This window comes from Vanessa atalanta, chromosome 27, assembly GCF_905147765.1.
Source record: "Vanessa atalanta chromosome 27, ilVanAtal1.2, whole genome shotgun sequence".
In the NCBI taxonomy this organism is placed as follows: domain Eukaryota; kingdom Metazoa; phylum Arthropoda; class Insecta; order Lepidoptera; family Nymphalidae; genus Vanessa; species Vanessa atalanta.
Window position 1 is genome coordinate 4,674,703 of NC_061897.1, and position 16,988 is coordinate 4,691,690.

Below are 16,988 nucleotides of genomic sequence, written 5' to 3' on the forward strand. Positions count from 1 at the left end.
TTGATATTTTTTAAATTTTATTAAAAAAAAATATTTTCAGTCTAAGCCTCTTCTGTACTTTGCTGCGCCTTGGGCAAAAGTCCTCGAATGCTCAGATCATAGACAACCTCCTCTATTTTCTTGACGTCATACTTTAGCGCATCGAACCTCTTCCGTAGGTGGTCATTCTTTAGATTTAATAACCTGTAAATAACAAATAAAAAAAATATATACACAACTAGTTATCGCCCGCGGTTTCGTTCGAGAATTATCGATCGGGTTTTTTTCGTGAACAAGACATTCGTAGATAATGTCGAAATATCGAGCTCCAACAAATAAAAATAAAAAACATGGTAAATATCCCGTCTTAAATACTGTTATCGATCGGTTGTCAAGCATAAAAAAAATTTCAAGCGGTTTTTCTCGGTCAGAGAGCTAATTTCGTATTTATAATACTAGTATAGATAAACAAAATAGATTCAGGGGGGGGCGGATTGACAGCAACTACTGGCAGTTAAGAAGAACTAAATTGGGTCTGTGTCCCTTGTGCACATAAACTCTTACAAACTCTTTAAGTAAACGTACAACGTAGTATAATACATGTACAAATATCGTACAGGCTCTTCACACAATTTTCAATTGTCATTTATAAGTATGGAGTTTCGCTGCGCTTTCATGCTTAACTGGAGATACGGCTAAAACTTGGCCGGTTACATAAAATTTGCTTTCTTTACTTAAATATAAAAATATTATTGTAGAACGAAAACTGAATGACGTGGTCAAGGAAGTGACGTCACCGGACAGACGACGTGGCAGAAGAAAATATACGACACGCGGGCAGCGAGGTGGCCATATTCAGTTGACATAAGATGTAAAAAATTAGCATTAGCAGCCTGTAAATTTTCCCACTGCTGGGCTAAAGGCCTCCTCTCCCTTTTGAGGAGAAGGTTTGGAGCATATTCCACCAAGCTGCTCCAATGCGGGTTGGCGGAATACACATGTGGCAGAATTTCGTTGCAATTAGACACATGCAGGTTTCCTCACGATGTTTTCCTTCACCGCCGAGCACGAGATGAATTATAAACACAAATTAAGCACATGAAAATTCAGTGGTGCCTGCCTGAGTTTGAACCCGAAATCATCGGTTAAGATGCACGCGTTCTAGCCACTGGGCCATCTAAGTCCTTAATGTTTTTGTCATTTTCTAGAATATAGTTCTAACTTTGTTAACTAATGAGAACTTGTGTATATTTTTTCAATAATGTGAATGGTAGATTATAATACAGTGGAATCCGTTTATAATGACATCGAAGGGAATTGACAAACACGTCATAATAACCGGACGTCATACACAGCATTTTGTGAAAAAAATATATATATATCGAGTATATATATATACATATATATTTTGCACGTAATAAGTACATACGAAACATGTATGTATGTACAATATTTTTCATATAATCTGCAATTTTTGTCTGCTTTTGTTTTTTTTTTTATTTTTTTTGTAATAACAGTCTCTAAAACTATTGTGTATAGAAGACATAGCGATGGACAAATTATCATTTTCAATATTGCTATGAACAAATCTGCAGACGACCTTCGAGTGAGAATTACTCACTCAGATTAAAAACAATGAGCCAGGTGCCGAACGTCGCCGGGAACATCACCGAAGGTGTAAAGAATCATGTCGGTCACTATAACCGGACATAATTTATTAAAAATGGGTCATAATAAGTGAACTGTCACTATAAGGAAAGTCATTATATCCGACTTTTTTACAAATAATTGTATATGAGAACCAAACTTCATGGTGTAAGTACGTCACAATAAACGGTTGGTCAATATAGGCGGAGTCATTATAAGCGGATTCTACTGTATATAAAATTTGATATGGATTTATTCGAGATTTTTGTTAGCCAACTCACCTGAAGCCAGCGTTAAGTTCCATGACGAACTTCGATATCTGTAACGGTTTTTCGTAATCGCCTCGTGTCACCGAGTTGACTGCAAGACGAGACTGGAAATATTATTCAAATGAGATAACACATTATATCTTTACATATAAAAATCTTCTGTACGTATTCAACTGGACTCCTTAGAAAAAGATAGGCCGATTTCGATGTAATTTTATTTATGGATTTTGGTAAATAAAAATTAGGCTTTGAAGAGAATACCGCTGTTTTTTTAGTGGGTATTCCAGTATACCGGGACGCATTTGGCGCACCGGCGAGTCACACATACCCCCCCCCCCACTTCAAGTGGGGGAAACGCGTAACGCGTTTTTCAAAACGCGCGTTAAATGGTGTTGCGAGCTCAATTTATGAGCTCAGAATACGTGTTTTCTAGCGGTGCTTCCTGTGAGGCCGAACCTCAGCTTTAGAGTCGTAGCTTGGACTAGCTAGGAGCTAGTAAGCTCGGTCGGCTGCCAACGACCTTTAAGGGGTGATTGGTAGCCCCACAAACTATCGGCCGCTGAGGCACGATAAATATAATGTGTGACCTTGTGCATTTTAAATATAACTCTTGGTAAACCATTCCTGGTATTAATAATGGTTAAAGCATATGCCAGTCACTGCGAAGTGGTCACCACCACAATCAAAGAAATAACATTACGTGACCCGTTTACCCTTCTACGTCTCTGCTATAGGGACAAAAATAATAATTTAATATGTATATTTGCTCATGGAGGACATGGAGGAGGCCTTTGCCCAACACTATATAGACATTATTACTTTTTATGAATCAAATTGGAAATTGGTTTTGAAAATAAAGGCTTTTTTTTTACATGTATATTCGCTTACCAGTTCAGAACACAGGTGTAAGAGCCCAACGAGATAGTCTTCGATGTCGAGATGGAATCCCTCCTTCTCCTCGACCGCACTTACTGTAACAAATAGAACTACTTAAACATATCTTCACAATTGGTCAGCGATCAGTCGCTCTGAATCATTGGCAATTAATTTTATATATAGAATTTTGTAGCTTCACGTCTCCAGAAATTAATTTTGTGTGTGTGTATGTGAGTGGGGGGGCGTGAAAAATAAGGATTACGTTCTATAGTGTTGTAGCAAAGTGAATCGTAATAAAACATTCCTGACAAAATATTTATTTATTGAAGTAGATACACCATCAACTTGTCACTAAACACTTAAAATTAACAACGATTACAGGTAACATTCGAAGTGAGACATCCTTAAAGATGTAAATAACACCAATTATACTCTATTCCAACCATAACAGAAAACAAAGTAAAATAAACAACATTCGACACCAAATAGACGCGATATCATTGGTCGACAGCCTGATTAATCTATGATATTCACTATGGATTTATGAAAAAATGGCGTTTTGAACGTCGACGAAACTGTTGTTGGTATTTTGGAAGTAAAATTAAAGGAGGAATAAGTAGTTAAGTGTAATAGTGTTGTATTAAAAATAAAGATATATTAATCGTCAACTCTTAGTAGTGCACAATATCGCATGAAATAATTGTTCATGATAATTCCTACTTCCATTGGAATGATGAGTATTATATATGTACAGATAGTATATGTACAGAAATTGGTAATCGATCAAAGTAACGATATCAAAGTATAGAAAAATTACATCAAAATACATCATTATATAAAACTAGCATTATTATGATATATATTACATGATAGATAGATTTTATATTGTTTCGGTAAAATGGATAAATAGATATACTACTGATTATTTCTATTGTTCATGATAAAACGTAAAAGTAAAATGTATTTGTGGTAGGGCTTTGTGCAAGCCCGTCTGGGTAAGTACCAACCACTCATCAGATATTCTACCGCCAATCAGCAGTGCTCAGTATCGTTGTATTCCGGTTGGAAGGGTGAGTGAGCCAGTGTAACTAGAGCACAAGGGACGTAACATCTTTGTTCCCAAGGTTGGTGGCGCATTGATGTAAGGAATGGTTAATATTTCTTACAACGCCATTGTCTATGGGCGGTGGTGACCACTTACCATCAGGTTGCCCATTTCCTCGTCCGCCTACCGATATCATAAAAAAAAAATATATTCGTTGCAAATAGAAATTACTTTAGTCCTAAAAAGATATGATATAGATGTAAGACCTATTTTATCGGGTGCAAAATATAATTAGCCGAGTCAAGGCCACTAGCACGAAGACCGATTCGATGATATATGAGATAGTATCGTAATAAGTGATAATAATAATGATGATTTACCTTGAAAATTAAAAAAAAAACCACGACCGCCCCAGCGCCGTTTTAGGCCATTATGTTTTCTCAACATAACTTATTAAAACTGATATAATATATCAAAATTGGTTTTTATGTTACCCTTTGCGGGGCAAAGGGTAACATAAAAACTTACCCTTACTTCGCGCGACACTAATCAACAAAACAATCCGTATCGTTAGCAAAAAAAATTTTAAGTATAAGCATTTCGGGGGCTCCTTTCTGGGCGTTTATATTGTGTAAAAAAATATTGTATAAATGTAGAAAACGAAAAACATGGAACACGCCACGATCTCAGAGAAATATAACTCGTAACATTAGAGAAAGCATTATATTTACTTTGATAGTGTATAGTCAGCAGAACACGTTCGAAAATTGTAGACATTGTTTGAATAATAATTTGTCAGTAACAACAAGTTTCATATTAGGATATGTAATTTCAGATACGGTTACGGATACGAAATTATTTCGGATATATAAATTTAACTTTATTCGTAGGCTACCATTTAGTATTAGGTATAATCACAGAAAAAAACAACAGCTTGAAAATACAATTATCTACTTTCTTTAAGTTTAACAAAAAACAAAAATATTCGGTTACGGATAGATTTTTATTTCGGATATCCGATAGTTTCGTTTACGTTTACGGAGCTCCATAACATCTCTAATCCATATAAGCAACACGGAGTTGGGAAATTAGTAGTGTTTACACTTCCGCGCCTCGGAATACACGTAAACTCTATTCCAAACATAGCAGGAAAACAGGCAAATAAACAACATTTGACAGCAAATTTACGCGATATCATTGGTCGAGAGCAGGGCCGGATCTACCATATGGCTTTTCGGGCTTCAGCCCAGGGCACCGTGGATTCAAGGGGGCCCCAGCTAAGTCAAGTCAAAGTCAAAAATAGACGATAATGCGAAAGAACCCATAATTTTATTAAATTAAACGGATCGTATTGTTGCACTACAATATGCCATAACCTAAATCAGTCAGGTCACAATTCCAAGAGTTCACCAAACTTACGAACACATAGACATTACAATTAAATAAATTAATAGCAATGACGTCATAAATACCAGACAGATATACATATATGAATTATCACGACAAAAAAAAAGATTAGATTTATCAAAAGCTGATCAATTTAATGCACCGATTTCGCAGTCAATTATCAAGAAATTGTTATTATTGGATGAAATCAATGACCTGATTTTCATGCAGGTGCCAACTTTATAAAAATAATTTCAAGTAGCCAACCCTTTGATGATTTATTATAATGATTCTGAGATCCAATTTGTCATCGTACAACAAGCATTTGGCAACTAGACATCTGCTCAAGAAATACTACAGTACACAAATTTGTATCTAATCTCATACTCTATTTCTATCACGCTCATTTAATGATCCAGCCCAAATATTAGACAAGGTTTTTGTAATATACTGGTCAATTAAACCACCAATAGTGAAAATAAATACTGAATAATACTCACTTTGAGAGTTGAGATGGGCCAGTGGTTAGAACGCGTGCATCTTAACCGATGATTTTGGGTTCAAACCCAGACAGGCATCATTGATTTTTCATGTGCTTAATTTGTGTTTATAATTCATCTTGTGCTTGGTGGTGGATGAAAAATCATGAGGAAGCCTGCATGTGTCTAATTTCAACGTAATCCTGTCACATGTGTATTCCTCCAACTGCATTGGAGCAGCGTGGTGAAATATGCTCCAAATATTCTCCTCAAATGGAGAGGAGGCCTTTAGCCAAGCAGTGGGAAATTTACAGGCTGCTAATGTAACGTAATACTCACTTCCTAAAACAGATGCAACAGTATCATGTGGAGCTAGGATACCCTTCTCTAACCAGATCGTCAATGAGATGAGAAAGCAATACCGCTGTGTCATGAATCTCCAATGATCCTGATATCTGAAACAGAATTATTAGCAATAACACCTAGCTGCTATATTTAACACATTATTATTATACATACACCACTCTGTTGGATAGACGAAGTGTTGAAATGTTAAAGTTTTAAAAAATTTACAAATAAAAAAAGACCCACTGAGTTTCTTTCACCGTTTCTTCTCAGGTGGTAATGTTTAATTTGACAATTAATAAGTAAGTGTAATGCTTCTATATTGAATAAAGGAATTTGAGTTTGAATTTGAAAAAGTAATGTTTTTAAATAAACATTATATATATAATGCAACAGATCAAGACTAATTAGATATGGCTGATGATTGAAGGTTTAAACCTTGTCAACCATCACTGAAGCTTAATTTTTGTTTATAAAAAAAACTGCTTCAATATCTGTTGCGTAATTTTAAAGATCTCAGCATACATAGGTACAGATAGACAGCGGGAAGAGTCTTAATTTTATACTATGTAGTAATTGTATAGCAGAGCTATATATGAATAGAGTAACTCTTGTGGAATATGCAAATTGAATGTTTATCTTTATTATTTTTATGGATAAGGTTATTTATTATTATATACAATACATGTATGTATGTGTGTACTATGATACAGCAGTAACTAAATTGAAAATGTGTAAGTATACCATACTTATAATAATCTGTTGACGGCACAGCTTCTTTGAGTTTTCCATAACCCTCACTTGCTTTCTCAAATAACTCACGTGCTTGCAAGCATGCTTGACCAACTGGAAAGAAAATAATTCAAATTATTTTAAGGTAAATACATTTAAGCCTTACCTATAAATTATAATCTTACCAAGATAAAAATCACATATTTTATTTTATTTACATTACATATTAATGTAAATAAATACAGTTTATTTATTTTTTATCATAACTTGGCATAACTTTTTAGTTCCCAAAGTAATTAATTAAATTAAAAAAAAAAAAAGTACATATATTTTACCGCGCCAATGTCTATAGGCAATGACAACATATCTATTGTGAATAAAATTAGTAGGTATGTTAAACTTATTCAATATTAACATTTAGACAGTGTGTACTGTATTGTATGTTTGTACATATGCCTATCGCATTTCGAAAGTTAATAATGTGCTAGAAAAAGTTTACGAGTTATGTTTGTAAGAAATATAATTAATATAAGGATTAGGTTACGGCTTATTATCATAATTGGTTAATGCTACTTACTCTCAGCTTGATTGTGATGTATAACTTGCAAAACTGTCGTTATTTTACGGGATATTTGGTCGACATCTTTACAAATATTACGAATAACCTAAAAATTTTAAACATTAAATATCAATGAAAGTACAATTAAAAACATACAACATTTTTAATTTCATATTTTAAATAATATATATAATTGTTTTTAAGTTTTAATTTATTTAAATAGCAAACATTAATAAGACGTATAAATCCTGTTATTGCGGAATAATGCATGTTATTTATTTTTTACTCACTTCGCGTAATTCTTGTTCTTCGTCTAAACTTTTCTGAAAATCGCTGAAAATCGTATTGACTACATGGTTTCCACTCATTTTCCTTTAATTATCTTAATATCGTTACAAAATAAATCGGTTTGTTTATTTATTAATTCTCAATTCAATAGGGATTGTACACTCTTAGTAATCAGCAGTCGGCACTCGGCTGTAAGTCAACGATAAGGTTGTTTTTCGATAATCGATAATATCAAAACATCGATATTGAATAAATATTATTTTGTTCTTCATGCAGAATAAATAAAAATTATACCGTAATTAAGTAACTAAGTAATAAATAATAATAGATAACAATCTCATTTATTTTTTGGAAAAGAATAACTGACAGTTTTTTGCAGATTTTACGACCAGCAGAATCTAAATTCAGATCGGGTGAGAACTTTACATTAAAATTATAATTAATCTTACAAAATAATAATAGAATTAAGTTTGTTTTGGTTTTATTTTTTTAATATCTTAAGAGAGAATCGTAAAAATTTAGAAATATGCTTTATTGTACAACACCAGTATAATGGTAATAGTCAAAAAATATTTTACCATCCGTTCCCATGAAACGAGTGTCAGTCAATCGAATCTTTGGCTATAATCACGACACCTTATATAGGTTTCCAACCGACACCTTTCCAATCGAAGTAGGAATAAAGATATACCTACAGACCTATTAAGAGTTTACGGTTAATATGTTTTTATTCATAATATAATACTATTACATTTTACTACTTATTTCTATAATTGAACTAAATTATATTCACTTTAATTTTACTTCCAAAATTCCGATAATAGTTTCGTCGACGTTTCGGCGACAGTGTCGCCATAACAAAATTAAGTTTTTGATGTTTGTCAATATATCAACACTCATCATAATAACTTTCTATTTAAAACCAAAGTTCTCCAGGGTCCACAAACATGTCAGTCACCTCCTCGTGGTGTGTACCCTGGGCAACGGGGCCGGCTTAAGCTTGCTTGTCGGCCACGGCCGCTCCTGGTACGTCTCTGGCAGCGCAGGGTGGACCATGATGTGAGTGGTCTCGTTGGCCAGGAGGGAGTGGTAAGGCTAGCTACTCGAGCTTCCCAGGTGTTTTTTCACCGGGGGTCAGCGGCGGAGCCAAGCATCTTATCCGCCGCAGGGCGTCAGCTTCGTTGACGCCCAGCCTCCAGTGGCGGACTCGGGGGAGTGCGTCACATTCCGACATGGAGGATGAGAGGGAATGCACGCACTAGGCCCGCTTTCCATGTATTCAGCCGCCTTACGCCGGCTGCCGCTGGTGGGGCCGCGGTTGCGTGCCATTGGCGATACCGTTGCCTCACCACTCGGCGTCATGGTGGAAACCCGATGATGGTTTTAGTGGGTAGGACCGGGCATTAGCGTCCCCTGCACTGGGCATTAGGCCCCGGTTGAGTCCCCATCCCGGTCCCCCGACCGGGCGGCTCGTAAAACAAAAAGAAAAAGGGGTCCACAAACATGAAAATAAAAGAGTTACTCATTTAACAATATTTGATTTATTAATCACAGACTATAGCAATATTTTTTTTTTAACCAGGAGGCCATTGCATTTGGCGTCCTCCTAAAATGTGAATGTGCAAATGGTAAACACTTTGTGCACCATTCTTTCCATCATTAATCACCAAACGGAAGCCAGATTTGTCCAGACCTTGTTGAGCTGCAACCTTACGAGCTGCGACTAACAGATGACCTGTAAAATATTTTTTAAACACAAGGTTAATTTAAATTTTATATATATATTATTTCTTATAATCAAAGCTATACGTTATTCACGTATTTCATATTCTACTGAGACTGCAATATTTAATATTATTGTTGTGTTTTGTTGGAATGGTGAGTGAGCTAATGTACAGAAACAGGGGACATAGCATCTTCGTAAGCAAGATTGATGAAGTAATGAATGATTGATGATTGATAATGAAAGCGTGGAGTTAATGCTTGTTGACTTCCAGGCAGGAGACATAACATACATATAATTGTATTTAACTAACATGACTGTAATATTAGATCTTGAAAAAGAGTAACTACGGAGTTTCTTGCCGGTTCTTGCTCGGTAGAATCTACATTCCGAACCGGTGGTAGCTTTACTTTAAATAGTTTGTTAAATGACGATTCAAAACTGCTTGTAAAAGCCTACTTAAATAAAGTATATTTTGATTAATATTTCTTACAGCAGCAGTGTCTTCGACAGTGGAAACCACTTAACATCAGCAGGGCTATTATGGTTATACCATAGCAACTGTTGCTATCAAATATTAGTAGCGGATTTATCAAAATAGCATAATACTCCATAATACTGATTTATCGACTGCAACATTTATTAAACCGCAAAAAATATTTGATATTATTATTAGCCATTAGCCATACCCGTTTTATAGTTACACAATAGGAACAAGAATTATAAAACATTAAATTAGTTACCTAAGAGTTGTTCATCAGCATCTTCAGCTTTAGAAAGCTGTGAGATCGGTTTCCTGGGGATGACGAGGATGTGGGTAGGAGCTTGAGGGTTCACATCGTTGAATGCGACACACTGAAATATGCTAATTATTGTTCATTCTGCACCATTTTTTTTTAGGTTTATTATTTTATAACATTGTGTTTGTTAATTAAATAATACTGCCTATACATATGATACTGAGAAATAAAATAAAGAACTAATGAAAAATAATCCTTGTTTTTCGTTGGTTATATCAGCTGTTCGTTAATAAACCGGCTACTATTTTTTTATAGTTATGTATTGAAAAATGTTATTCTTAGTACCTGGTCATCTTCGTAAACGAATTTAGCTGGAATTTCTTTTCTCAATATCTTTCCAAATATAGTATCGCCTCCATCAGATGCAGATTGAGCGAGTTCCACTTCACCGCCCGCCATGTTTATGGATTGTGTTTTTTATTTTCACTTGACATTTTAACTTATAATGTCATTACAGTTCTTAAAATGCGAATGTAAAGAACTCCATACATGACTAGATAATTTTGTCGCGTCGCTATCATTGCGTTAATTGAAACTTCTTGCTTATAAGTTCTAATAAACACATACTCTATTTTAAATTTAAATCTTACAATACGACAATTGAAAGGTCTTATAGATTATATCACAAGTGATTGTGATATGATTTTTCTTTCATATATATAATAAATTCACCTATGAAGACCAAATTAAACAAATTCTTCATTAACAACTATCAACGTCTGGTTTTTTATTCTGATAATATCCATATAAATATACTATAAAATATTGTATTTTTAGTATTAATATTATTCGATATAGACAAAGCCTTGCATGACATTCATCCTTTTTTATTATTTGTTAAAATTAACAGCTTTTTTAGATAAGATTACATTAATCCATGACCAATATTCGTTTAAAATTTCAAAAATTTGAGCTATTTTACAAATAAGAGGGATGTTTTTATTATATTATTTATTTGAAATCCAAAACCTTAATTAATCAATCTTTTGAAAAATGTTTTCTCCTGTCTTAAAGTCTACTTGCGGGTCCAATTGGCCAAATCATATGTTGAAGTGCTCTACCAAAAACATGCAAGCATTTAAATCTCGATGTCTTGTGATCTTCATCGACCATCATATGGTAACCATTTTGTAGCAATCCCTTTTCTTCAGCTATTTTTCCCGCTATCAGGATTAAATGCCCTGAAAACAAAACAACTGAACAATCAATATGTTGGCGAAAACGCTTTATCTAAAATTTAAATACAATATAAGAATGGATTTGTGTTAAAAAAAAAATCAAAATCAGTTTTACCTAATAATTTTTCATCTTCGCCTGAGGCTGTTGTGAGGTGTGATATCATTCGTTTAGGCACAACCAGAAAGTGTATGGGAGCTTGTGGGTTGAATTGTTCTTCAAAAACCATACACTGAAATATTTTGACAAAATTTTAATTATGTTAAATACCAATTAAGTATATTAATATGTTAATGAGTCTGAGTGACTGAATATTTTCATTTATTACTTATTTCAGTTTTGTTAAACAGCCTATTTACTTCAATACCTACATATATATTATTACAAAAAAATATTATTTCTATTAGGAACTTCTTTTAGAACTATTTAAACCAATGGTTGTAAATATTTTGTTTTTTTTTTTTTTTTAATCTATAATAATATGTCAACGTGTAATAAATTCATCTTGAACAGTAGGTAGATTTTCTTTTTTACTTCATTTAATCTTAGGGACATGTTTTGCAGACATCAAACAAGCTTCAGCCTTCAAGTAAATATAAATAAACAAAGCAAATATTATCTAGTTATTAAAACATAAACATACTTATACCTAGTAAACAGTTTAAAGTAATCAAGACTTACCTTGTCGTCTTCGTGAATAAATGCTGGTTTACTAACAAATATATTACTCAATTTTTTACTTATCGTTCCGTCTAACATTTTAAAGACGTTAAATTTTATTTAACATAATACGATAAGAACTTATCTTATTTAGAGCTACTATATACTTATTATCTTTAAAGTACTAATGTATTTATCGCTTGTATCATTCGTATGAAACTAATTTGTATCGTTTGAAACTTCACCGTATATAATTGCATTGTACTTATTATGACTTTGGAATCTGGCGTTAACAATTTTATAATTGTAATGCTAAATACGTTTGTAACGTAGTTACTAGTTAGCATAATAAAAAAGCTTGCGAACATAATATTAAAATTTCTGGCAGATTTGGCAGAATAAAATATACCTTATTAAATCTATCGAAGCCATAAAAAATACAATCATGAAAAGTTTACACATAACTATTAAATCACGGGTGCATATAAAATAAAAAATATAAGCAGGTATTTTGTAAAATACCTGCTTATATTTTTTAATTATCCTTTTAATTATCGGTGGCAGATACATAATTGCGTTGGTCGATGTACAAATTGCTATATCAAAAGTCCGAAAACATTATACTCGCTAAAACATATTTAATACCAATGGTCTCGTATATATTTTCTACGGGTTTTATTTTCAATTGTATAGAAAATAAAATGCCATACGAATCAAAATAAATTACTGAAATTATTATATTTGATATGCATACAGTTAGTGTACAAAAAATAAAAACTTTGAGTAAAATATTAAAGTAATCGACTTTATTCACAAATATAAACGTAAAATTACGGTGCGTTAAGAAAATCGTTTCTTGAGTAATTTTATTACCAAATTTTTCCGGTTAAAACTTTTGTTTGATACGGAAATTCTACAAAAAAAAAAATATATTTACCTAACCTTTAAATAATAATTTTACTGGTGTTCTAATTATAATCGGCAAATTAATTATGTATTCATAAAAGAATACAATAAGTTAATATACTACATACAGGCTTTTTTTTAATTTAAGGTGCCTATTTAGTAAGTTAAAGAACCTAATAAATGCGCTGTATCTGGTTCTAAACAATAATACAAAAAATGTATTGAGATCATTCATTTTTTGAAGTAGGTTAAAATGTACTGTCGTATTTTTTGTATATGTATAAAAGTATATTTAAATTAAAATAAATACTTCAGATCAAAACGTCTTAGCCGCGCTATACCTGTATTTTGTATGTACTCGTACACTGCCTGTGTACGTACGTAGTACATTCTATGTGTGTAATGAGTGTGACACGCGAAGACGAGTTACACATCCACCCTTTGTGAGTGCTCTGCGTGGTATGCCAATCTGTACGCTACTTTTCAATATTGAGGGTAATTAACATATTTATATATAATATAATCATAATTTGAATAAAAAAAATCAATTAAGTATATTTATATTTTAGAACGAATTTGAAGTATGAAGCTTAATATTGTGCAGTTAATTTCATTTCTTTTTTTTTCTCAAAAATATTATAAGAATATTCTTAAGTAAATCCCTTTAAAAGTCTCGTGAAAACGTCTTATCCGGTATAAACGCTCTTAATGAGCTGCAATGGCAATTGTCATATTTATTTATTAAGGAGGAGAAACCTTATAGTACCCGGCTCTCGGGTATGTTAAAATCATTCTCATATATTCTACGTGTGTACATATATATTGATGGTTAAAATCATTCTTTCGTTCTCTGCGTGTATTGGAACGTCCCTGACGTTATTACGGAAGCAGCTGAGTGCGGTGCTCCGCGTGAGCTAGGTAAAACTTAAATTGCTCCTCATCTAGAGGAAGGAACTCGTCTCGATGGCGACCTCCTCGGCAGAGCTCTGCATTCGCCGGAGCTCACTTCCAATGGGAAGAGATTAGTCTCAACCCCATTTGCATCTGTTCTTCCAGCTGTCAAATAAAAGTGAGGGGACCCCTTCCCCTAGGTAGGTTTGGCCTCAACGATCATCGCGTTAGCTCGTCCTAGCTTGAAGGCAAGTGTTTATGTCTAGGACAGGGGAATCAAGGATCGTTTTGTATGTCATGCGCGGCCAAAATAATTCATGATATATTTTTATGACGATTACCCTACTTTCTTATTCTTCGTCAAATTAATAATATAATTATACAACAAAATAACCCATCGGATCATTCCATAAACAACTCTTATCTGTGTATAATTAAATATTTACAAAAAGTAGTTCCCGTAATATTGGCCTTAATCTTTAAGATGCAAGAAGTCGGATCGGCGTGAACAACCATCGAGTCATTAAAAAAAAATCCAATCATCTCAACGTAATATTTGAGCAAATACATAGATCATCTGGTAAGTCTCTTTCAGTAGGGTTGCCTGGAAGAGATCACTACTTAGTGATAAGGCCGCCCTTTGCATACTTTCTTGTATTTTGTTTATTTTCTGTGTGCAATAAAGCTGTTTATTATTATTATTATTTATTATCTGGTTTCAACACGTGCATCTTAGCTGATGATTGCTGTTCAACATCAGTCAAGCACCACTGAATTTTCATCTCGTACTCGTGCAAAACCTCGTGAGGAAACCGGCATTTGTCTATTCAAATAGATTCTGGTAAATCCACCAAACCGCATTTAATCAGCGTGGTAGAATAAGCTCCAAATCTCCTCAAAGGACACAGTCTGTCACATTTAACTGAAGGAACCTGAATCCATGTCTACATTTTTAAACATATTAAATATACACTTGACGTCATAATCATTTCACATATTGGGCAAAGTTGCACGTTCAAGGTAAAATATACATTGGTTAAAGAAAAAAAAAACCACAAAAATAATGATTATTCATCAATATATTTAGTAAATCAAACAAAAAACGATAAAAAACAATCAAAACAAAACAATTCTGATAAAATAAACACTAACGATAAGTCATTGAAAAGTTATTTAGAGGTCTTGTAAACAACGACGTGGACTAACTACGTAAAAAGTATTCCTTCATGGGGCTTGGAAAGTGTTTTTTTTCAGGCCAAGCCAAGCCAAGCCAAGCCAAGCCAAGCCAAGCCAGGCCAAGCCAGGCCAAGCCAAGCCAAGCCAAGCCAAGCCAAGCCTTAGAATTGAATAGCCGACCCAGTCTTTTCCGAACGTTACTTATTAACAATTATGCAAAAGGGATTGTCGCCCATGGCAACCGATAACAGAAAAGAAAAGACGGGGTCGCTATAGCAACGAGGCGGTAAAATATAACGGAGTGAAAAAAATATACACGATGAATAATAAAAAATATATATAACATAGTTGTTGTTATTGCCTTTCGTTTCACTCAGAAGTGGGATGTGAAACGTAATCGCCCTAACGAGTTTGTTGGCAATAAAGTCCGTCCGCCTGGGTGGCATAGGCAAGAACGAAATGATTCTAGTGAAGATGAAGAATCTCCGCCACCGCTCGCTATCAAAACTACTGGAATATTTACTAGAAAACGAAGTTGATAGGGCGATACGGAAACCCAATCAAGAAGTTTTATCACTCAGTCATTTCAAAGGTCATCGTGCAACGTCTCCTTTTCCGGAAATTTATGCCGAAGGAGAAGATTGTATATTAACGGCTTGGATACATTTTTTTTATTAGTTATGGTATGTTCACGGTTGGAATGACGACGTAAAATCATATCATCAACAAGATAAACTTCGTGGTCGAGTCCGTAAATGGTATAATCGTCTTGATTAATTGTATCTACTTCGAACGAATGGAAGCGTTTGTTGATTAGAGCTTTTCCCAGACAACGTGACTTCAGTGCATTATTTTATGAAATGATTACTAGGAAGAAGCCGTCGAACGAAACAATGACTAAATATTACCAACATGAAATCGAAATGTACTTTTGTTGTAACTTATCTGACACCGCTAGCGTTTCACGCATAATCAGAGGCGGCTTAACATCTTCATTGCAATCTAACGCACGTGCATTTCAATGTAAGCATCCGGATGAATTATACGAGGGTTTCCTTTGTGCTCTCGTCGATTACCGTTCACCTATATTCGAAGCAAATGACAAGCCAAATAAGGATGCTAAGCAGTTGCCAAACCTGGACAAGAAGATAAAATCTGAATATGATCCCTGTCCGCGTTAGAAGAAGACTGGCCACATCTTACGAAATTGCTCATTACCTGATCAGCGGTTTTGTTTTAAGTGTGGTTTACAAGGTCATATCGCTGCCCTAGCTCTTTAACTACCCAAAATAAACCATATGTCGATTCGAACAGCAACATTAAAGAAATCAAACTAGTGCAATATTATATCGAGTTTTACAAAAAGGTTGTGAGATTAAACGGATTTTTCTGAAATCATACGTATATATATAGATACGGGAAGCCAAGTGAATTATATAAATACTCAAATTGTTAATATACTGACGCTTAACGTTATACCATCATGTATTTTTCTAAAAGGCTTTTCTGGAGGCTTACTAAGAGGTCGCGGTGTGGTAGAATTTGATCTGGAAATCAATAACATTAAAGTAAGATGTACCGCACATATAGCAGAGATTGACATGCAGGATATTCACTTATTGATCAGCCAACTAGTTATTAATGCTTATCGCATGTCACTTGTGGTGACAACAAACAAAGATTCCTTACCACCTGGTACCACTATCATCAAAGTTCGGGTTCTAGGCAATGCCAAAGGAAATAATGTCTGCACAAAAACGCGTCATTTTTAGTTTCAAGAAGTGTCCTACTAATTAAACAGCAACATTGCTTCGAGGCGGTGAGGGTTACTTGAAGATTATCAATACTGGTATTAAGAACGAAAATTGGGAAGCAGACGAGACTCTTACAAGAGCAGATAGCTGTGTTGAATCTGCCAACCAGCAAGCCGGGTAAGAACAGCCAAGCCATTACTATCTAAATTGCGTAATATTTTGCCCAATCATAAGCCAAACTGTTTAATGACTAAAGTTTTAAATTCAAATGGTTCTACATTTCTGTCTGCCTCCGTC

The 16,988-nt window shown here is 34.1% G+C and overlaps 3 protein-coding genes across 3 annotated transcripts; all 3 read right to left on the bottom strand.

Moving 5' to 3' along the window:
• Positions 1-7,785, bottom strand: LOC125074274 (translin). Its single transcript, XM_047685562.1, has 7 exons — positions 7,608-7,785; positions 7,336-7,423; positions 6,776-6,872; positions 6,021-6,136; positions 2,784-2,866; positions 1,908-1,999; positions 1-183 (listed from the first exon to the last, which is right to left on the bottom strand). The coding sequence occupies exons 1-7, from the start codon at positions 7,683-7,685 to the stop codon at positions 42-44; spliced, it is 696 nt and encodes a 231-aa protein (XP_047541518.1). The 5' UTR covers positions 7,686-7,785; the 3' UTR covers positions 1-41.
• Positions 7,786-9,127: 1,342 nt separating this feature from the next.
• Positions 9,128-10,574, bottom strand: LOC125074279 (adenosine 5'-monophosphoramidase HINT1-like). The gene is made up of 3 exons (XM_047685570.1): positions 10,414-10,574; positions 10,072-10,183; positions 9,128-9,340 (listed from the first exon to the last, which is right to left on the bottom strand). The coding sequence occupies exons 1-3, from the start codon at positions 10,525-10,527 to the stop codon at positions 9,180-9,182; spliced, it is 387 nt and encodes a 128-aa protein (XP_047541526.1). The 5' UTR covers positions 10,528-10,574; the 3' UTR covers positions 9,128-9,179.
• Positions 10,575-11,083: 509 nt separating this feature from the next.
• Positions 11,084-12,194, bottom strand: LOC125074355 (adenosine 5'-monophosphoramidase HINT1-like). The gene is made up of 3 exons (XM_047685658.1): positions 11,986-12,194; positions 11,422-11,536; positions 11,084-11,309 (listed from the first exon to the last, which is right to left on the bottom strand). The coding sequence occupies exons 1-3, from the start codon at positions 12,061-12,063 to the stop codon at positions 11,137-11,139; spliced, it is 366 nt and encodes a 121-aa protein (XP_047541614.1). The 5' UTR covers positions 12,064-12,194; the 3' UTR covers positions 11,084-11,136.
• Positions 12,195-16,988: the final 4,794 nt, after the last annotated feature.